The sequence below is a fragment of the Bombina bombina genome, chromosome 11, assembly GCF_027579735.1.
Source record: "Bombina bombina isolate aBomBom1 chromosome 11, aBomBom1.pri, whole genome shotgun sequence".
Classification (NCBI taxonomy): domain Eukaryota; kingdom Metazoa; phylum Chordata; class Amphibia; order Anura; family Bombinatoridae; genus Bombina; species Bombina bombina.
The window spans coordinates 108,448,675-108,472,195 of record NC_069509.1 but is presented as its reverse complement, the minus strand read 5'-3'; the positions used below and the strand labels follow the sequence as shown (position 1 = coordinate 108,472,195).

Sequence of the window (23,521 nt, the reverse complement as noted above, 5' to 3'; positions counted from 1 at the left end):
TTTTCTTTTGATGGAAAGAGTCCACAGCATCATTCCTTACTTTTGGTAAATACTGAACCTGGCCACCAGGAGGAGGCAAAGACACCCCAGCCAAAGGCTTAAATACCTCTCCCACTTTCCCCATCCCCCAGTCATTCTTTGCCTTTTCTCTCAGGAGGATGGCAGAGAAGTGTCAGAAGATTTCAGAATAGTTCCTATATCTGCCCTTCGATTGGGACTGGAGTTTTAAGTAGTCTTGTCAGCCTCTCAGTGAGAGCATTGACGAAAGTTAGAGTCTGGAGATGCAGGGAGAGTCTTTCTGCGAACCCAACAGCTCCTAAGCAATCAGTGTTGACGAGTTTCACTGCCTGTTTGTTTTCTTACTCAAGTCCATGTCAGGAGCGATGCTACAAGACTGTCACACTTGAGAGGCTGTGTTTCTGTTCCACAGCATGGATTCAGTGTGGCTCCTTTTATCTTAAATGAATCATGGGTTAATATCTCCTGAGGGGGATTATTGAACAGTGGGGATTAATCAAATGTGATGCTTTGATTTTATGCTGCTTTTTGTGTGAAATTTTATTGGGTTTATAGGCTGTTTGTTATGTGGCTGGAATGCACAGGTTTTTACTTTCACTTTGAGTGCTGCGCAGCTTGTAACTTGGTTCGTTTTTTCTCATAGCAGGGGCGATCCTGCCTTGCGCACCATGTGACCAGGAGTTGTCTTGCTTTCATGTCTTCTTTCCTGACCGAGCTGGCTGTCGGAGAAGCCCCAGCCATTGTGAGTATAAAGGTGCCGTTTTTGAGAAATAAAGATTTTTTTTTTCTGTGTCCTGCTGTCATTAGTTTAAGCTATGGAGGATTCTGATATATTAGAGGGTACTCCCTCTATTCCAAATAGTAATACCTGTTTATATTGTGAGGAGGCTTTTGTATGCCCGCCCTCTCAATTATGTTCAACATGCCTTGACAACGTTATTCTTACTTCTACACACACAGCTTCCCGTAGCACGCTTAATCCTCCATCTGGAGGGGGCCTTTTACCACCAAATTTTACTTACAGTTACAAATGGCGGTGTCTGAGGCCCTCAGTGATTTACCTTTAGGTTAAACATAGCTCTCCTGCCCCGGGGTCATCATGTAGTTTTTTGGATTTAACTGCTCAGAGTTGCACTCTGAGGCTTCAGAGGATGAACTTTCTGGGACGGAGTCTGCTGCCTCTAAGCCTCCTGCTGCGTAGGAACCAGCCTTTAGATTTAAGATTGAACACTTACGTTTTCTTCTAAAGGAAGTCCTGTCTACATTAGAGGTTCCAGAGGCCAAGCTGCCTGATGAACCTTTGATTCCTAAATTAGACAGAGTTTACAAGGACAGGGTAGTGCGTTTAACTTTTTCCTGTGCCTGTAATGATGGCGAACATTATTAAGAATGAATGGGACAGAACTGGATCTTCCTTTTCCCCTTCGTTTATCTTTAAAAAAATTATTCCTGGTCCCAGACTCTCAATTTGAGTTGTGGGGTTCCGTCCCTAAGGTGGATGGCGCTATCTCCACGGTTACCAAATGCACTACTATCCCGCTTGAGGATAGCTCGTCGTTTAGAGAGCCGATGGATAAAAAGATGGAAACTCTTCTAAGAAAGATGTTTCAACATACGTGATATTTGTTTCAACCGTCAGCGGCTGTTGCTGCAGCAGCTACCTACTGCTGCGACTCCTTATCGGAATTAATCTAGGTGGAGGGTCACCTCAACGTTTTCCAGGAAAGAATTAAGACCTTGAGAATTGCTAATTTTTTTTATCTGTGATGCACACATGCAACTTATTCGCCTAAATGCTAATGCTTCTGGCTTTTCATTTCAGGCCTGTTGGGCGCTCTTGCTGGAGGTTCAGTCTAATTTACCTTTTCCTGCCGTTACCACTCCTTCCTCGTGTAGTGGTCCGCATCAAGCAGGAGCAGGCTTCAGTGATACTGATTGCTCCATCGTGGCTGAAAAGGATGTGGTTCATGGATATGGTGGGGATGTCATCATCTCCTCCGTGGAAGTTACCTTTTTGCAGGGATCTGCTGGAACAAGGTCCTTTCATTCATCAAAATCTATATTCTCTGAGGCTGACTGCGTTGTGATTGAATGCTTAGTCCTAGCCAAAAGAGGTTTTTCTGAGAGAGTTATTGATTCTCTCATTCAAGCTCATAAACCGGTTACCCATCTCATCTATCATAAGGTGTGGAGAGCCTACTTATTCTGGTGTGAAGAGCATGGTTTTTCCTGGCATAAAGTTTAGGTTGCCAGTATCCTATCGTTTCTCCAGGATGGACTGGAGAAGGCCCTCTCTGCCAGTTCCCTGAGGGGACAGATTTCAGCCCTGTCTGTTTTACTGCACAAGAGGCTTTCGGAGCTTCCAGATGTGCAGTCCTTTGTTAAGGCTCTGACTAGGATCAGACCTGTGTTTATATCTAAGGCTCCTCCTTGCAGTCTAAATCTTGTTCTGAAGGTTTTGCAATGGGGTCCGTTTGAGCCTATGCATTCGGTTGACATTAAATTGTTGTCCTGGAAGGTTCTTTTTCTATTGGCTATTGCTTCTGCACGCAGAGTATCTGAGATTACTGCCTTGCAATATGAGCCTCCTTATCTGGTGTTCCATTCTGATAAGGTTGTCCTATGTACAAAGTTTGGTTTTCTTTCTAAGGTCGTGTCAGACCGCAACATCAGTCAAGAGATTGTGGTTCCTTCTTTGTGTCCCAATCCTCCTTCTTTGAAGGAACGTTTGCTTCGTAATTTGGACGTGGTTCGCACCTTGAAGTTCTATTTTCAGGCTACTAAGGATTTAAGACTAACTTCTGCCTTGTTTGTTTTCTATTCCGGGAAGCGTAAGGGTCAGAAGTTCTCTTCGACTTCCTTATCTTTTTTGGTTAAGGAGTGTTATCCGCTTATCTTATGAGACAGCGGGACATACATCTTCTCAGAGGATTACCACTCATTCTACTAGAGCAGTGGCTTCCTCTTGGGCAGGTGGCTGCCTGGTTCTCCTTACATACTTTTTCTAAATTTTACAAGTTTGATGTTTTTGCTTCGGCGGAAGCAGCTTTCGGGAGAGAGGTTTTGCAGGCTGTAGTGCCCTCAGATTAGGGTCCGCCTCTCTTTTTGTCCTTCCTGTTATCATTCAGTGTCCTCTAGAGCTTGGGTATAGTTTTCCCAACAGTAAGGAATGATGCTGTGGACTCTCCTTATATTAAGAAGGAAAACATAAATTATGCTTACCAGATAATTTCATTTCCTTCTGTATAAGGAGTCCATGCTCCACCCCCCAGTTTTCTCCGATGGGCCGCCCTCTAAATTATTTTTTTTCTTCTGGCACTATTTATACCCTGATATTTCTCCTACTGTTCCTTGTTCCCTCAGCAGAATGACTGGGGGATGGGGGAAGTTGAAGAGGTATTCAAGGCTTTGGTTGGGGTGCCTTTGCCTCCTCCTGGTGGCCAGGTTAAGTAAGGAATGATGCTGTGGACTCTCCTTATACAGAAGGAAATTAAATTATCTGGTAAGCATAATTTATGTTTTTAACATATTTCTGTATGCTAACTAGAACATTGTAATTTCCAGTGCTATTTGCATGTCACTAGTTAGCTCCTCCCCTAAAGCAGATGGATCTTTTTTCTCTGTTGGCTGAGATAAGTTGATCCTTAAAAATCATTACAGAAGCTGGTTTAAGACTGGTCTTGTGTAATAGATATAATTGAACACTGGTCTCATTTTCCTTTGAGGGATCAGGGGGTGGGAAGTGTCAGGTGGGAGGCTAATCTCTATACTAAAGCTAAAATTAACTGTGTGGTGTGCAGCTGCAATTAGCAGCCTTTTAATTACATAAAAGCAATGGCAAAGCCATACATATCTGCTATTTCTGAACAAAGGGGATCCCAAAGAAGCTTTTACAACAATTTGTGCCATAATTGTGCAAGCTGTTTGTAAATAATTTCAGTGAGAAACCTAGTGTTTGTGAAATAGTTAACAATTATTTTTTATTTGGTAGTGAAATTGTGGCTTTAAATATACCAAAAGTCAATACCTTGGGTTGTCTACTAAAATATATATATAAACATAATTTATGTAAGAACTTACCTGATAAATTAATTTCTTTCATATTAGCAAGAGTCCATGAGCTAGTGACGTATGGGATATACATTCCTACCAGGAGGGGCAAAGCTTCCCAAACCTCAAAATGCCTATAAATACACCCCTCACCACACCCACAAATCAGTTTAACGAATAGCCAAGAAGTGGGGTGATAAGAAAAAAGTGCGAAAGCATAAAAAATAAGGAATTGGAATAATTGTGCTTTATACAAAAAAATGATAACCACCACAAAAAAGGGTGGGCCTCATGGACTCTTGCTAATATGAAAGAAATGAATTTATCAGGTAAGTTCTTACATAAATTATGTTTTCTTTCATGTAATTAGCAAGAGTCCATGAGCTAGTGACGTATGGGATAATGAATACCCAAGATGTGGATCTTCCACGCAAGAGTCACTAGAGAGGGAGGGATAAAATAAAGACAGCCAATTCCGCTGAAAACCCACCCAAAACAAAGTTTAAATCTCATAATGAAAAAAACTGAAAATATAAGCAGAAGAATCAAACTGAAACAGCTGCCTGAAGTACTTTTCTACCAAAGACTGCTTCTGAGGAAGAAAACACATCAAAATGGTAGAATTTAGTAAAAGTATGCAAAGAAGACCAAGTTGCTGCTTTGCAAATCTGATCAACCGAAGCTTCATTCCTAAATGCCCAGGAAGTAGAGACTGACCTAGTTGAATGAGCTGTAATCCTTTGAGGCGGAGTTCTACCTGACTCAACATAAACATGATGAACCAAAGACTTTAACCACGATGCCAAAGAAATGGCAGAAGCCTTCTGACCTTTCCTTAAACCAGAAAAGATAACAAATAGACTAGAAGTCTTCCGGAAATCTTAGTAGCTTCAACATAATATTTCAAAGCACTAACTACATCCAAAGAATGCAACGATCTTTCCTTAGAGATCTTAGGATTAGGAAACAATGAAGGAACTACAATTTCTCTACTAATGTTGTTAGAATTCACAACCTTAGGTAAAAATTAAAATGAAGTTCGCAAAACCGCCTTATCCTGATGAAAAATCAGAAAAGGAGACTCACAAGAAAGAGCAGATAATTCAGAAACTCTTCTAGCAGAAGAGATGGCCAAAAGAAACAAAACTTTCCAAGAAAGTAATTTAATATCCAGCGAATGCCTAGGTTCAAACGGAGGAGCTTGAAGAGCCCCTAGAACCAAATTCCAACTCCAAGGAGGAGAAATTGACTTAATAACAGGTTTTATACGAACCAAAGCTTGTAAAAAACAATAAATATCAGGAAGACTAGCAATCTTTCTGTGAAAAGAACAGAAAGAGCAGAGATTTGTCCTTTCAAGGAACTTGCAGAGAAACCTTTATCCAGACCATCCTGAAGAAACTGTAAAATTCTAGGAATTCTAAAAGAATGCCAAGAAAAATGATGAGAAGAACACCAAGAAATGTAAGTCTTCCAGACTCGATAATATATCATCCTAGATACAGATTTACGAGCCTGTAACATAGTATTAATTACGGAGTCAGAGAAACCTCTATGACTGAGAATCAAGTGTTCAATCTCCATACCTTCAAATTTAAGGATTTGAGATCCTGATGGAAAAAAAGGACCTTACGATAGAAGGTCTGGTCTTAACGGAAGAGTCCACGGTTGGCAAGTAGCCATCCGGACAAGATCCGCATACCAAAACCTGTGAGGCCATGCTGGAGCCACCAGCAGAATAAACAAACGCTCCTTTAGATTCTTGGAAAAAGAACTAGAGGCGGAAAGATATAAGCAGGATGATACTTCCAAGGAAGTGACAATGTATCCGCTGCTTCCGCCTGAGGATCCCTGGATCTGGACAGATACCTGGGAAGCTTCTTGTTTAGATGAGAAGCCATCAGATCTATTTCTGGAAGTCCCCATATTTGAACAATCTGAAGAAATACCTCTGGGGGAAGAAACCATTCGCCCGGATGTAGCGTTTGGCGACTGAGATAATCCGCTTCCCAATTGTCTATACCTGGGAAATGAACCGCAGAAATTAGACAGGAGCTGGATTCCGCCCATACAAGTATTCGAGAGACTTCTTTCATAGCCAGAGGACTGTGAGTTCCTCCTTGATGATTGACATATGCCACGGTTGTGACATTGTCCGTCTGGAAACAAATGAACGACTCTCTCTTTAGAAGAGGCCACGACTGAAGAGCTCTGAAAATTGCATGGAGTTCCAAAATGTTGATTGGTAATCTCGCCTCCTGAGATTCCCAAACCCCTTGTGCTGTCAGAAACCCCCATACAGCTCCCCAACCTGTCAGACTTGCATCTGTTGAGATCACAGTCTAGGTTGGAAGAACAAAAGAAGCCCCCTGAACTAAACAATGGTGGTCTGTCCACCACGTCAGAGAGTGTCGAACAATCGGTTTTAAAGATATTAATTGAGATATCTTTGTATAATCCCTGCACCACTGGTTCATCATACAAAGCTGAAGAGGTCGCATGTGAAAACGAGCAAAGGGGATCGCGTCCAATGCAGCAGTCAAAAGACCTAGAATTTCCATGCATAAAGCTACCGAAGGGAAAGATTGAGACTGAAGGTTTCGACAAGCTGAAACCAATTTCAGACGTCTCTTGTCCGTCAGAGACAGAGTCAAGGACACTGAATCTATCAGGAAACCTAAAAAGGTTACCCTTGTCTGAGGAATCAAACAAACTTTTTGGTAAATTGATCCTCCAACCATGTTCTTGAAGAAACAACACTTATAAAAGACTGGAAAGGTTCTTTCTAGTGAAAATGAGCAAAGGGAATTGAATCCAATGCTGTGGCCATAAGACCTAAAACTTCTATGCATATATAGCAACTGAAGGAAAAAATAGAGACTAAAGGTACCGATAGACGGAACCCAATAAAATTATCCCTTGTCTGATAGAGACAAGGACAGTGACACAAACTATCTGGAAACCTAAAAAAGGTGACCCTTGTGTGAGGAATCAAGAGCTTTTGAAAAAAAGATCCTCTAACTATGTCCTGAAGAGTAAGTGAATCATATGAGATTCCGCATCCTCAGAAAATAATCTGAATGAAAACAGAAAAATGAAAATATGCATTTATTGTATCTAATGAAAACAAATAATGCTATCAATGACCATAAAAAGGCAAAATAGTTTGAATAAAACTCCAAAACCCGGTTCCTCAAAAGGAACTGGAAGAAATACCCCAGAAGATTCCAGGTCTGAGCAGCGCTTGAACCCCATGGGTGCCCAGCCATGCTTCAACAGTACCCAAAATATATAGGACAGAAAAACAGTTAAAGAAAGTGTTAGCATTACTGGAATAAAATCAAAGAAATTTGGACAAAATAAATTTCAAAGAAGTCTTAACCTGCCCCTTACCAGCCAAGCTGGAATACGGCACGTACATCGCAATATTAGGGAGCTGATTTCGAACTCCAATTATAAACATGTTACTTGGGAAAGAACTCAGGAATTCGTTCCTTAATAAGAACAACCAAACTAGTATAAGCTTAAAGTTTTAGTCTTAGAACTCAATCTTGAAGCCCAGAGTAACAGTTAAGAATTGAATCCAATTATAAAACAAATAATTGATTATCTTAGAACAAAAGAAATATGGATTTTTTATTTATTTTTTTTAAAAATCACAAAATTCTTCTAGCTAAAAAAGCTAAAGACATAGATTAACCCTCATTTGCGAAAATATTCAATAAAATGAAGACACAAATGAAATTATTAGCATGATAGTCCAGTTTAAAGGACCAGCCAATACAGTGGATTTGCATAAACAATAAATGCAAAACAACAAGACAAATGCAACAGCACCTAGTCTAGTAAATGTTGTCCCTTTAACAATGCTAAAATAAATCATAATCTGATACTTGATCTTAAAGTAAACAGAGAAAATGAAGCAATTGCAATATCCAAATAAATCACAGGACCAAGAAAAGTACCTGAAACTAAATAATTTTCCATAAATAAGATACCACTATCTAAAGGAAAATAAATACTATTTTGCTATAGAAACAATAGCATAATTAGTAGAATTAGAGATAGCCCCAATAAATTGGAGAACCCTCCAAATTGAATTTAACTGCTGGCAAAGAATATAGTTTAAAACCTTTGAAGAAGTAATAAAAGAAAATTCTCAGCCTATTCCATTCCCTAGTATGGGGAATTGGAAAGAAAACCTCTGAAAACACAGAAGAAATAGAATCTAGCACAAACTTACTTCACCACCTCCATGGGAGGCAAAGTTTGTAAAACTGATTTGTGGGTGTGGTGAGGGGTGTATTTATAGGCATTTTGAGGTTTGGGAAACTTTGCCCCTCCTGGTAGGAATGTATATCCCATATAGTTTTGATAGGTAAATTAAAAAAAAAAAAAACAAGGCTCTATTTCTGTTTAAATGGAGTGAAAGGCCCGGTCCTTAAGGGGTTAAATAAACATATACAAATAAACAGAAGGGGATGGGCTAAACCATTTTTCTTCATAAATGGAAAGAGTCCACAGCTGCATTCATTACTTTTGGGAAATAAGATCCTGGCCAAAAGGAGGAGGCAAAGACAACCCAGCCAAAGGCTTAAATACTCTTCCCACTCCCTTCATCTCCCAGTCATTCTTTGCCTTTCATCCCAGGAGGATAGCAGAGAAGTGTCAGAATTTGAAATTTGAAGTTTTTGTCTCTTATGGACGGTAGTACTCTTCGGTATGGGACAGGAGTTTTAAGTAGTCCTGTCAGACTCTTAGTGAGGGCTTGGATGAAAGTTAGATGCAAGGAGTTTCTTTCTGCTATACTATTCCGACTCATATTAACAGCTCCTCAAGCAATCAGCGTTGTCTAACTTCGCTTCGCTGCCTGCTTTCTTCTCTCAAGTCCATGGCGGAGACGATGCTACTATCCGTCACACTTGAAGGGCCGTGTTCCTGTTCCACGGCGTAGATTCCGGTAAGATCATTTCATTTTACTTTATTTACAATGTATTGTAATGTGAATGTTTCCCGAGAGGGTACCACCTTGCGGTTCTAAACGTACATAAAGGTCTCAGCGAGTCTTTCTTTCATGTAATTAGCAAGAGTCCATGAGCTAGTGACGTATGGGATATACATTCCTACCAGGAGGGGCAAAGTTTCCCAAACCTCAAAATGCCTATAAATACACCCCTCACCACACCCACAATTCAGTTTTACAAACTTTGCCTCCGATGGAGGTGGTGAAGTAAGTTTGTGCTAGATTCTACGTGGGGTCTATTTCATAGGTTCTCTGTTATCGGTCGTAGAGATTCATCTCTTACCTCCCTTTTCAGATCGACGATATACTCTTATATATACCATTACCTCTACTGATTCTCGTTTCAGTACTGGTTTGGCTATCTGCTATATGTAGATGAGTGTCCTGGGGTAAGTAAGTCTTATTTTCTGTGACACTCCAAGCTATGGTTGGGCACTTTGTTTATAAAGTTCTAAATATATGTATTCAAACATTTATTTGCCTTGACTCAGAATGTTCAACTTTCCTTATTTTCAGACAGTCAGTTTCATATTTGGGATAATGCATTTGATTTAATAAATTTTTTCTTACCTTCAAAAAATTTGACTCTTCCCTGTGGGCTGTTAGGCTCGCGGGGGCTGAAAATGCTTCATTTTATTGCGTCATTCTTGGCGCGGATTTTTTTGGCGCAAAAATTCTATTTCCGTTTCCGGCGTCATACGTGTCGCCGGAAGTTGCGTCATTTTTTTGACGTTATTTTGCGCCAAAAATGTCGGCGTTCCGGATGTGGCGTCATTTTTGGCGCCAAAAGCATTTAGGCGCCAAATAATGTGGGCGTCTTATTTGGCGCGAAAAAATATGGGCGTCACTTTTGTCTCCACATTATTTTAGTCTCATTTTTTATTGCTTCTGGTTGCTAGAAGCTTGTTCTTTGGCATTTTTTCCCATTCCTGAAACTGTCTTTTAAGGAATTTGATCAATTTTGCTTTATATATGTTGTTTTTTCTCTTACATATTGCAAGATGTCCCACGTTGCATCTGAGTCAGAAGATACTACAGGAAAATCGCTGTCAAGTGCTGAATCTACCAAAGCTAAGTGCATCTGCTGTAAACTTTTGGTAGCTATTCCTCCAGCTGTTGTTTGTATTGATTGTCATGACAAACTTGTTAAAGCAGATAATATTTCCTTTAGTAAAGTACCATTGCCTGTTGCAGTTCCTTCAACATCTAAGGTGCAGAATGTTCCTGATAATATAAGAGATTTTGTTTCAGAATCCATTAAGAAGGCTATGTCTGTTATTTCTCCTTCTAGTAAACGTAAAAAATCTTTTAAAACTTCTCTCCCTACAGATGAATTTTTAAATGAAGATCATCATTCTGATTCTGATGATTCCTCTGGTTCAGAGGATTCTGTCTCAGAGGTTGATGCTGATAAATCTTCATATTTATTTAAAATGGAATTTATTCGTTCTTTACTTAAAGAAGTACTAATTGCTTTAGAAATAGAGGATTCTGGTCCTCTTGATGTTAATTCTAAACGTTTGGATAAGGTTTTTAAAGCTCCTGTGGTTTTTCCAGAAGTTTTTCCTGTTCCTAATGCTATTTCTGCAGTAATTTCCAAGGAATGGGATAAATTGGGTAATTCATTTACTCCTTCTAAACGTTTTAAGCATTTATATCCTGTGCCGTCTGACAGATTAGAATTTTGGGACAAGATCCCTAAAGTTGATGGGGCTATTTCTACCCTTGCTAAACTTTTATTTTGGGTGTGGATTATTTTCAGCAGGAATTGGCTGTCTTTATTTTATCCCTCCCTCTCTAGTGACTCTTGCGTGGAAAGATCCACATCTTGGGTAGTCATTATCCCATACGTCACTAGCTCATGGACTCTTGCTAATTACATGAAAGAAAACATAATTTATGTGAGAACTTACCTGATAAATTCATTTCTTTCATATTAGCAAGAGTCCATGAGGCCCACCCTTTTTTGTGGTGGTTATGATTTTGTATAAAGCACAATTTATTCCAATTCCTTATTTTATATGCTTTCGCACTTTTTTTTTTCACCCCACTTCTTGGCTATTCGTTAAACTGAATTGTGGGTGTGGTGAGGGGTGTATTTATAGGCATTTTGAGGTTTGGGAAACTTTGCCCCTCCTGGTAGGAATGTATATCCCATACGTCACTAGCTCATGGACTCTTGCTAATATGAAAGAAATGAATTTATCAGGTAAGTTCTCACATAAATTATGTTTTTTTAGTATCTTGGAATAGAGGGTTAATATCTCCTGAGGGGGGTTATTGAACAGGTTATTGAATAGGTTTATAATCATGTTTGTTATGTGATTCAAACTGCTTATGTTCGATGTTGACTGGGCTCGTGGTTGGAACATTGAGGCCTTTGGAAGTGACGCAGCCTTTTGGTTGGGCGTGCTTGTTTGGACTGTACAGTTCACCTTGTGTTCGGGCGTGGCTACGTTCCGTTGTTCCATTTCCGCATTCCTGACCGCGTGGCAAAGGAAATTTTCTAGTCCGCAGGGGTCTGGTCATAGGAGGTGGTGAGTGCCCCAGCCATTGAGGGTGTCAGGTGCCATTTTAGTTTTTACTACTTTAGTCAATATATAAATATCCTCTATCCAGTTATGGAGGATTCTGATGCTGAGACTATTAATTTCAGATTCAGTTACAGAGGATACTGAGACTATTTTGATTTCAGATTCTGTGTCTGGTGATAAATCCAGGGTGGGCTCGTTGACGCCTGTCAACTAGTTTTGTTCCATTTGCCATTTCAGAGCACCTGGTTCCTCGGGCTCGGGGAATCAAGGGACTGCTGAGCCATCCGCCTCTAGGCGTCCTGTCCTCCGGAAGGCGGGTTCCCTACCAAATTATACTTCTGCACATGCGGGTAACCCAGTTTATGGTTCCTCCATGCGGGGAGGCTTGTTTCCCCCGGAGGTTGCAGCACGTTTTTACTTCCACATAATGTTGGCGATTGTTTGTCTGCAGAGTGCAGACGTTTATTTGAGAAAGTGCTCGTGCCCTATTGTCCCGGGCCTTCCGCCTTGGGGAGGGCCTCTACAGTTCCCTGCGGGGATATCTGTCCCTGAGTGTTGTGCCTTCAGTTACAGGATTGCACGCCTTCGCGTGTTGCTCAGACATGTTTTTCAGTTATTGAATGACTCTACCATTACCAGATACGGGGACTTTCAGTCTGATAATTCGAATGGTGCACCACATTAGACATGTGGGGATGAAGTAATCTCCGGATTGTCATTTGTTTGAGATCTTTCCAAGTTTTGTGTGATAGTGCTCTGTTTGGCTGGTCCTGCAGGTAGGCCTGTGTCTTTTTGGGCGTTAACCTCCGGGTTGCCTTATATTTTATTTATATCCGATGGGATGTCTTTTATTTGTTTGTTTTTTCCTTCAGGAACCTTCTGGGATTGATACTCTTTATTACTTCTTCGGAAGTTGTTGGACATGTTAGTCCTCTGTTAAACATGTCTGTTTTCTGTTTTTTCCCCTACAAAGGAGAATTTACGCAGCTTGCCAGTTGGGACCCTAGGTGCAGGCTGGTCCTGTTGGGTTCGTTCAGTTTTGCGGCTGTTCAGACACGTGGCGTTTTTCTGCTAGGCTGGTACGGTAGAAGTGCCGAGTGTTCAAATTAACATTTTCATGTTCAATGAAGCATTCGAGAGGACCTGATGGGTCCGTGAGGTGGGAAGGATTGTTTCAGTCCTTATAGCCTTCAGTCATAGATGACAGGGCAGGGGAGTTTTTCCGCTGCGTCACTCTATCCGACATCTGATTTCATCAGAACTTAGAGATTTTCCTCCCCTATGTGGTGGAGGGTGGGAGGGCTTAATGCTCCTTACCGCTATTGAGTGGTTTGGCCTTAATTTTTTAGGCCTCTGGATTTGTCCTTTTGGGCTTGGTCCAACAGCTTGTACAGGATAGCTGTCTAGCATGCGGAAGGTTTGCAGTTTGAAACCGGTTGCAGCTCTTGCAGGTGTACACGTAAGCTGTTTCTAGTATATCTAGATGCAGCTCTTACTCTTGACTGAGTTACAAGAGGCCTTTAGGTTTTCTTCCATTGCCTCCGGGTGAGTGGATCTCCTTTTAGGGATCTGTGTTTCCAGGTGATGGTTGTTCCCTGCGTGGACTGTAGTTTGGCTCTGGGTTTTCAGGAGCTGGGTAGGCTTGGTGCCTACTCTTCCTTGTGTCCTCTGCTTGTGCAGAGGTGTTAGGGAGACTAGTCCTGCTAGTTGGATTTTTTTGACCTTGAGGTATTCCTTGGTTGTCCTGAGGCTCTGAGAAGTATCTTCATACGACTTCTAGCCTTGCTCCTTGGAGTGTTTGACTTTGGCTAGGGGTGGTTCCTTCCTTTGGTCGGAGCTTTCGAGTTCTTTTTGCTATCTGGATTCTCTGGATATGCATGCATACCCTTATGTCTGGCTTTTTGGCCAGTTGGGGTGTTTAGTTCTAGGGTAAGGTTTGCCGGAACTATTAGGTGCCTGGACCTGTTTTTCTCCCTGAGACTTCCAGTTGCTGAAGCTTCGCTTGGCCTTTTTCCTGACTCGGCCTTGGGTGGTTTTGGAATCTTGAATCTCAGGGCTGGTCGGGGTGTTCCACGGTAGTGGGAACTTGGGCTATGTCCTTGCTCCATCTACCTAACCTGGTCATGGTTGGCCAGGTTTTTGGAGTATTTTTTACTCTTTGCCACTGGGTGGCCCATGTTATCTGGTGGTTAGCCGTGTGGCTTGAGCTGCTGGCGCTGGATGTCCAATTTCTGGTGCGCCTTAGGGTTGCATTCCCCTGGTCAGCTTGCCAGTGTTCTCGTGGATTCCCTTCTCTGCAGGCGAATGGGTTGGCTGTGCCTCTGCTTGGCAAGCTACTTGTAGGGGGGTCCTTTTCTCGGACATCTGTGTTTGGAATTTCTCTTCCCATTAGCCGGTGGCTTCAAGCCTTGCAGACAGTTGTTGCCCTTCCGGCATCATCCTTTTTCTTTAGGGGATATTCTCCTCCCTATGGAGATGGAGTCCTTGCTTGGGGCTTCTCCTGGATAGGAGGTGGAAAGGTGGCATTGGTTCCCCCTGGGGTCTTGCTGGTTCCAAGCAGACTTGTTGGGCCTTTATTTGATAGATCCTTAGGTCTATGGTCTTGTTGTCTGTTTCAGAGTTGGGTTGTACTTGTGCTCTTTGGGGATGGCTGTGCTACCCTTACTCGTTCCTGACCTGTTTCGGGATTGTTTTGTTTCCTTGTCTTGGATCCCAGAGGCTGGGTCCAGCTGAGTGTGGGTCTGCAGGTCGGAATGGCCGAGCGGTCTAAGGAACTGCATTCGGCGTAGTCTCCTCTGGATGCATGAGCTTTGTTGAGTCTATCCTGTGAGCTTAGTCTGCTAGGGTATAGATTTCCCTTCAACTTGCTCCATTAATTCCAGAAGAGGGTTTACTCTTCCTTCGGTTTCTGAGGGTATACTCTCCTCGTGGGGCCGCGATTGAGGTTTTGTGTTCCCCTTTTCAGGGACCTGTGTGTAGGTCCGGCGACTTAGGTTGCCTGGAACATGCCCTCTGTCTGGGGGTTGCTTTTGTGGTCTGTTTCTTGCTTGACTGCTTCTTCTTCCTCGCAAGTACCCTCTGTGTCATCCTGTTGTGGACTCTGTGTTCTCAAACTCAGGGTTTTTCACCTGGATGTATTACACACTTTTTCATGGTCGCATACTTTGGTATTCTATGGCCAGATGCTGGAAGGACTTTGCCTCTTCAGTTGCATTCCGTGATTGCAGGATATTGGGGAGACGTCTGTCTCTGTGCCAGTCTTATCCCAGGTTTCGCTTGGTATAGGCGTGGCCTCCTTTCCCTGTTTGGGCCCCTTTGGGTCTCTCTGTGAGCTGGACGCACTCATGGAGGTGTTCTTTTTGAATTTGGGGACCTTTCAGTTTCCTTGGTTCTCCTTTGCCTTGTTCCCTTGGGGTTTCGGCTGGTGTCTCCTTTATTTGTGGAGATGAGGGGTGGGGGACCATTTGTTGGGCGACGGTGTCTCCTGGAGGACTGTTGGCTCAATTGAGTCTGTTTGCGGTCTTTGGTTTGGCTTCTGGACTAACTGCGAGTCCTTGTCATTGGGGCTTTTCCTCTTAAAATTTTCTCAGCTTCAGACGAAGCAGGGTTTTTTATTGGGTAGAGGTTCAGGCCTGGTGCCCTCAGTATGAGCTGGCCAATTGTACCCTCCCATCTTGGCATTCAGTGTCCTCTATAGCTTGGGTATTGTTTTCCCAAAAATAATGAATGCAGCTGTGGACTCTTTCCATTTATGAAGAAAAACATAAATTATGCTTACCTGATAATTTCCTTTTCTTCTGATGGAAAGAATCCACAGCTCCCCACCCGTAATTTTATGTGGGGCGTCCTTATATTCTTCTGGCACCTTTCACCCTGATATTTCTTCTACTGTTCCTTGTTCCTTGTCAGAATGACTGGGGGATGAGGGGAGTGGGAGGAGTATTTAAGCCTTTGGCTGGGTTGTATTTGCATCCTCCTGGTGGCCAGGTTCTTATTTCCCAAAAGTAATGAATGCAGCTGTGGACTCTTTCCATCAAAAGAAAAGGAAATTATCAGGAAAGCATAATTTATTTTTTTAACAAACAATGGCTTTTTATTTTTGGCTATAGTACTGATCACATGACCATGGGCCATTTTTTGAGCATCAGGGACTGCCTCACTCCTGAGGCATACAGTGATTGGCCACTGAGCCTAATACCAGCATGCATTGCAGTATTCTGGTATCCAGACTGGTTCTAAAGTATACAATCACTGTGATTGTCTGTCAGTGTTTGTATGCACATTAACAGTCAAATGATGACTGAGCACAAACTGGCATGTGATCACAGGGACACCCTGTCCCTGCCATCACTAGTTTGGGGTGACCACCATACTGCTACTTTGGCACTGCCTCACTCATGGAGTATGCTGAAATAGTGCGTTCTCGCCCCTGTATGGCACTGGTCGTTAAAAGATTAACCAAAGCATCTTTAAAGGGACATTATACACTCATCTTTTTTCCCTTTATTGGATGTAGCATGTTGAGAATATCTATTGTATCCCTAATGAGCATTAGTAACCTAATAACTATATATTTTTTTCTAGCTGAACACTATTTTTTTAACTTACCTAGCCCAAACATTTTTTGAGAATACGTTCCGCCGCTTCGGCTGTGTGCGGCTATACACTCCATGCATGCCATTAGCCATGACGTCACCTTGCCTTCAGCATGGGATTGCGGCATTGCTGTGCGCGCTGCAGCGTTCCCATGCTTCCCATTGGCGGTGACGTAATTTCTATTGTGAAGAGCACAATCAAATGCTCCTCACAGTAGAACAGTCAGCAGTTTATGATATTTAGCATTAAATACAGCCAGGCTATTTTTATAATGCCTTTAAATGTTGCACCTGTCAAAACAATCAGAAAGTGTAGGGACTATTACATTCTTCTCAGGGTCTTTTGTCTGGTTTATGTCTGTACCAGATAGAGGTATGTAGGGTTACATACTACATTACCCTTGGCCTTGTGGTTGTGGGTGAAAAACTTTTTACAGACATCTAGAGGTAGCATAAAGGAGTCCATCTGGGGTATATGGGTGAATCGTTTACACCTGGCCAAGATGTCAGGGGTCATATGAAGATAAATGTGCATCCCTAGTTGTAATGTAAATAGACATGCTGATGGAAAAATGATATCTAACTGATTTTAGAGTGTGATTTTTGCATTAATAGCTATTCAAAGTGTTTAATAATATAAGTAATGTCCTGCTCTGGATGCATAAATATTATAGGTCCTTAGCAGTACATGCCGGTGAGCACATGAGGGACACACATGTAACATATAGTAAATTTAAAGGGACACTGAACCCAATTTTTTTTCTATTGTGATTCGGATAGAGCATGCAATTTTAAGCAACTTTCTAATTTACTCATATTATCAAATTATTTTCATTATCTTGGTATCTTTATTTGAAATGCAAGAATGTAAGTTTAGATGCCGGCCCATTTTTGGTGAACACACTGTGTTGTTCTTGCTGATTGGTGGGTAAATTAACCTACCAATAAACAAGTGCTTTCCATAAATAGCTTAGATGCTTTCTTTTTCAAATAAAGAAAGCAAGAGAACGAAGAAAATTTGATAATAGGAGTAAATTGGAAAGTTGTTTAAAGTTGAATGTTCTATATGAATCCCGAAAGAAAAAATTTGGGTTCAGTGTCCCTTTAATTTTAAAGTGATATTAACGTTTTTGTCATTATGTTTTTGTCATTATAGCGACTCCAACCTTGTTGCATGTATTACTGGCAGTATGTGACATAATGACACGTAAAATAACCATGATGAGGAATGAGGGGATATTGATATTTATGTAGGGGACAGTTTCTAAAATACTTCATAGCCAGGAAAAATGTAAATGTACTCCTGTCCATGTGTGTCAGTCTTGCATTCAATGCGCATTCGCAAAATTATGCCGTGCTCAGGCGAGCCGTGCATGTAAGGTCTGGCGCATGCGCAATGAGAGTGGAAAATTCCACATATAATTTGAATATCCGACCTTATTGGTCAGTAGTTAATGTGTAGGCGTTTGCATACTGTTAGGTAGCTCTGCCCTTCTCTGAAGGCGGAGCATTACGGCGACGGACAAACGGTGAAACTGTACAAGTGTTCATTTAAAATTTACCTCAATTTAAACTGATTTAAACTATGTCTTTTTATTGCTTTGGTACATATATACTAATTTATAGTACATGTATACATTAGGTGGAAGAAATTATTAGTGCATAATGGTCCTTTAACATACCCAATAGATAAATATTGCACCATATACTTTGATTGAGAAGAGGTAGTCGTATGTTAAGTGTTGCATGTTTGTGAAATCTGAAATACCGCTTTCACATTTAGCAATTTTTGAAACCCAGTTATTGACTCTTATTGCTTGACATTGTGCGTTTAAAACATGGAAGATGTATAGCAAAGAACAACCCCACTCATTTTGCTTTACATCTGGTTAGTTCTCTAGTGTTATCTGATCTGAATTTTAGTGCAGGCTCTCATAGAAATCTATTATCTGAGGAAATGAACGCACCTGTGCTTTCCAACATAATGTTGTGAGCACTATACTGCTGTGCGCATGATATATATCACCCATTGAATTGCATTCCAGCAATGTTAAAGGGATACAAAACCAAAAACAATGATTTTATGATTCAGACAGAGCATATCATTTTAAGAAAATTTCCAATTTACTTTTATTATCAAATGTTTCTTCATTCCCATTATATTATATTGAAGGGATACCTAGGTAGGTGTCTGTAGCACTACATGGAAGCAATTAGTGCTCCCATCTAGTGCTCTTGTAAATGGATAACATTCTTGCAAAGCTGCTGCCATATTGTGCTCCAGAAATGGGCTGGCTCCTAAGCTTACTTCCCTGCTTTTTGACCAAATATACCAAGAAAAATTGCTAATAAAAGTAAATGAGAAAGCTGTTTAACATTTAACAAGAAATGTAGTATTAGCATGCAGTGTTCGCCAGCTGTATGGTATTATAAAGTAGCCGGGTGAGGGCAGTCTAATACGTTCTAATATTATTACCTAAAGCACAAATTAATTGTATAATGTATTGCACAAGTTATCAGTAAATACATTTGTTAAACATTGTCAAATTTTAACATTCGTTATTTTTAGCTTAATGGGATACGAAAGTCAAAATTAAACTTGCATGATTTGGACAGAGCATGTCATTTTAAGACACTTTTACATTCATTTCTTTATTCAAATGTGCTTTCTTCTCTTGGTATCCCTTGTTGAAAAAGAATACACACATATCTTAGACTAGTGGGAGCTAGTTGCTTGATTGGTGCCTGCCCACATTTTGTCTCTCGTGTTTGGCTGCCTAGATAAATTCAGCTGGCTACTAGTAGTGCAATGCTGTTTCTTCAGCAAAGGATCTGGCGTGGCAATACGGCCGTGGCGTGGGCGGGGTTGGACGTGACGTGGGCGCGCGGGGCCGGATGTGCCGTGGGAGACAGAGAGCTCTGAAGTGGGGGGATAGAGAGAGGGGGGAGAGACAGCAAAAGAGAGGGGGGATAGAGAAAGAGGGGGGAGAGAGAGCAAAAAGAGAGGGGGGAGAGAGAGAGCAAAAAGAGAGGGGGGGAGAGAGAGAGAGCAAAAGAGAGAGGGGAGAGAGCTCAAAAGAGAGGGGGGAGAGAGAGCTCAAAAGAGAGGGGGAGAGAGCGTCAGAGGGGGAGGGAGAGCGCAAAAGAGAGGGGGGGAGAGAGAGCAAAAGAGAGGGAGAGAGAGAGCCGTGAGAGACAGAGAGCTCTAAAGAGGGGGGATAGAGAGAGCAGAAGAGGGGGGATAAAAAGAGGGGGGAGAGACAGCAAAAGAGAGGGGGGAGAGAGCAAAAGAGGGGCATAGAGAGAGCAAAAGAGAGGGGGGGGGAGAGCGAAAAGAGGGGGGAGAGAGAGAGCAAAAGAGAGTCGTCAAAAGAGAGGGGGAGAGAGCGCAAAAGAGAAGGGGGAGAGAGCGCAAAAGAGAAGGGGGAGAGAGCGCAAAAGAGAAGGGGGAGAGAGCGCAAAAGAGAAGGGGGAGAGAGCGCAAAAGAGAAGGGGGAGAGAGCGCAAAAGAGAAGGGGGAGAGAGCGCAAAAGAGAAGGGGGAGAGAGCGCAAAAGAGAAGGGGGAGAGAGCGCAAAAGAGAAGGGGGAGAGAGCGCAAAAGAGAAGGGGGAGAGAGCGCAAAAGAGAAGGGGGAGAGAGCGCAAAAGAGAAGGGGGAGAGAGCGCAAAAGAGAAGGGGGAGAGAGCGCGCAAAAGAGAAGGGGGAGAGAGCGCGCAAAAGAGAAGGGGGAGAGAGAGCGCAAAAGAGAAGGGGGAGAGAGAGCGCAAAAGAGAAGGGGGAGAGAGAGCGCAAAAGAGAAGGGGGAGAGAGAGCGCAAAAGAGAAGGGGGAGAGAGAGCGCAAAAGAGAAGGGGGAGAGAGAGCGCAAAAGAGAAGGGGGAGAGAGAGCGCAAAAGAGAAGGGGGAGAGAGAGCGCAAAAGAGAAGGGGGAGAGAGAGCGCAAAAGAGAAGGGGGAGAGAGAGCGCAAAAGAGAAGGGGGAGAGAGAGCGCAAAAGAGAAGGGGGAGAGAGAGCGCAAAAGAGAAGGGGGAGAGAGAGCGCAAAAGAGAAGGGGGAGAGAGAGCGCAAAAGAGAAGGGGGAGAGAGCGCGCAAAAGAGAGGGGGGAGAGGGAGAGCAAAAGAGAGGGGGGAGAGGGAGAGCAAAAGAGAGGGGGGAGAGGGAGAGCAAAAGAGAGGGGGGAGAGGGAGAGCAAAAGAGAGGGGGGAGAGGGAGAGCAAAAGAGAGGGGGGAGAGGGAGAGCAAAAGAGAGGGGGGAGAGGGAGAGCAAAAGAGAGGGGGGAGAGGGAGAGCAAAAGAGAGGGGGGAGAGGGAGAGCAAAAGAGAGGGGGGAGAGGGAGAGCAAAAGAGAGGGGGGAGAGGGAGAGCAAAAGAGAGGGGGGAGAGGGAGAGCAAAAGAGAGGGGGGAGAGGGAGAGCAAAAGAGAGGGGGGAGAGGGAGAGCAAAAGAGAGGGGGGAGAGAGAGAGCAAAAGAGAGGGGGGAGAGAGCAGAAGAGGGGCGGGGAAGAGAGAGCGCAAAAGAGAGGGGGGGGAGAGTGAGGGAGCAAGGGTTGGAACCGCGGTACTTTTAAAAAAAATTGGCCCGTGTACACAGGCTTTAGGACTAGTCATAAAATAAAAGAATGATACTGAAATAAAAATATTTCTTTCACCCTCTTGTAGTCCTAGTCAGGACTAGAAAGTCTATAGTCTCATACCTTCAAGGAATACATAAATCTCTTTCAGATTGTCCACCATTCCCATACTCCTTTTTTTTTTTGCTTCAGTTTATTTTCTATGCTCTAGTATCTTATACTGAATAAGAGAGAGACTTGCGACCTCTCACTGTTTAGCATGCTCAGTATTGTAGTGGGCTCTTTATGCTTAGGGCAGTCTGTGGCATACTGGCTTCTGATTTAAGAGCCTTTCAACAGTTTGCATTTTAGGGTATTTACTGACTGGAGATAATTATCTGGGGTTCCATATTGGCTGTTGGTCCTCCTGCCATGCCAGTGTCCATGTTATTGTCATATATATTCCAATCATCTCATCCTTAATTTCCCAGGAATGTCCTGTTACCAGTATAAGAGAGATAATCTGCAAAGTATTATACTGTAGCCTGTCTTATGTTTGTTTCCATCTAATATGTGTACTACCATTTATTGCAGAGCTCTTAAAGCGCCTTGATGATGCTTCAGATGAAGTGAGAGACACAGCTGCAAAAACACTTGGTCTTTGGTTTAAATGCATCAACCATGAGTATGAGAGAACTACATATAGGAGCCATATAGAATTTTTATACAGGGGTTTGTTGCTTCACCTTGATGATCCTGATAATAGTTTACAAGAAACTTTGTTGGGTAAGATAATGTTCATTTTTTGTTGAGATTAATAACAAATCTGCATTTAAGAAATGTATGTTCTTAATTATAAAATTTTAAAATGATTTTATTAAAGGGATAGTAAAGTTCAAATTAAACTTTTATGATTCAGATAGGGCATGTAATTTTAAACAACTTTCTAATTTACTTTTATTATCAAATTTGCTTTTTTCTCTTGCTATTCTTAGTTGAAAGCTAAACCTAGGTAGGCTCATATGCTAATTTCTAAGCCCTTGAAGGCCGCCTATGCATTTGACAGTTTTTCACAGCTATAGGGCGCGTTAGTTCATGTTATTTATATAGATTACACTGTGCTCATGCACGTTTAGTTGCCTGAAATGCAAGTCTGTCAAAAGATCTGAAATAAGGAGGCATTCAGCAGAAGCTTAGATACAAGGTGATTACAGAGGTAGCAAGTATATTTCTATAACTGTGTTGATTATGCAAAACTGGGGAATGGGTAATAAAGAGATTATCTATCTTTTTAAACAATAAGATTTTTGGTGTTTACTATCCCTTTAAGCAAAATCAAGCATGCAAGGTAGTAGTCATAAATAATTAGACATGTGTATTCATGAACTTCGGAAGTAAACAAATGCTGAAAATGGTGGCATTCAGCAATTTTCAGAGTCAGATTTGCACAGATCTTAGTGTGTTGCACTTTCAAAAGAATTAATCTGCCCCCCCCCCAAAAAAAATTGCAGAATGAGGCTTGCAGCTGCCATCTTCAGCATTTGTTTACTCCTGAAGTTCATGAATGTACGTCTAATAATGATTCTATTAGCCACCACGTCTTCTTTCACATTAGCTGCTGCTGTGAAGATGTGAGGAAACGAAGAAAAGCCTTACAATTGTTAGCTTAACAAATGAAGAGAAACCAGATTTTACTTTTATATCATACATAATTGAGGTAGTTAAATTCAAAGGGCAGTGCTTCTAATGGATTGGAATGCCATAAAAAATATAGCCAAAAATACAATTTGAATAATAAAAAATTTAAATGTCAAATTCTACCTGAATTAAATAGTACCCATTCTTGGAAATTGTTGAGCCTTCGATATGCCAGACATGGCCCTGTGAGCAGAGACTGTTTATTTATGTTTGTTACACTTATGCTGCTTAAAATGTCTGTCTCCCACACCTGTTAAAATAATTATGCTAATTGCAACACATGACGTATATGTATAATTAAAATGTAATAGATATACGTTTTTGAGAAATGTTCCCCTATTTGCCAAGTCTGAAGTCGAAGCTCTCTGAACCAAGTATGTGTTTTTATTTAATATCTAATCTGCAACATGTCTATAATCTGTTAATGATATATTGAAACTTCTGACTCCTAAAATAGGTATATAAATCAGTGTGTCTCTGTGAGGGGGAGGGGGGGGGGTTCTAAAAGAAAAGTAATAGGCCTATTTATAAGACAGACAATTCTGCAAAAATGTCTACCAATATCCATTGATCATGAAGCCTATGATTAATGGCAGATTTCTCTGTGCTGGTTCTATAAAATAATCTATTTTCTTCATAAATGGAAAGATTCCACAGCTGCATTCATTACTTTTGGGAATTTAGAACCTGGCCACCAGGAGGAGGCAAAGACACCCCATCCAAAGGTTTAAATACTCCTCCCACTTCCCTCATTCCCCCAGTCATTCTTTGCCTTTCGTCCCAGGAGGTTGGCAGAGAAGTGTCAAAAGTTTTCGATAGTCTCTTATGGAGGGTAGTACTCTTCGGTATGAGACTGTTTTAATTAGTCCTGTCAGGCTCTCAGAGCCTGGATAAAAGTTAGTCCCGAGATGCAGGGAGAGTCTTTCTGCGAAACCATCCCGATTCATATTAACAGCTCCACAAGCAATCAGTGTTCACCAGTTTCGCTGCCTGCTTCTTTCTCTCAAGTCCATGGCAGAGGCAACGCTACTATCTGTCACACTTAAAGGGCT

General features: G+C 41.9%; 1 protein-coding gene across 1 annotated transcript in view; it reads left to right on the top strand.

Annotated features, from left to right (window-relative positions):
• The window catches only part of DNAAF5 (dynein axonemal assembly factor 5), a 288,383-nt gene that overhangs the window by 238,001 nt on the left and 26,861 nt on the right, over window positions 1–23,521 (top strand). Inside the window, exon 12 of the mRNA XM_053695125.1 lies at window positions 21,366–21,557. Within this exon, the coding sequence (XP_053551100.1) occupies window positions 21,366–21,557 (192 nt within the window). The remainder of the gene's footprint in view (window positions 1–21,365; window positions 21,558–23,521) is intronic.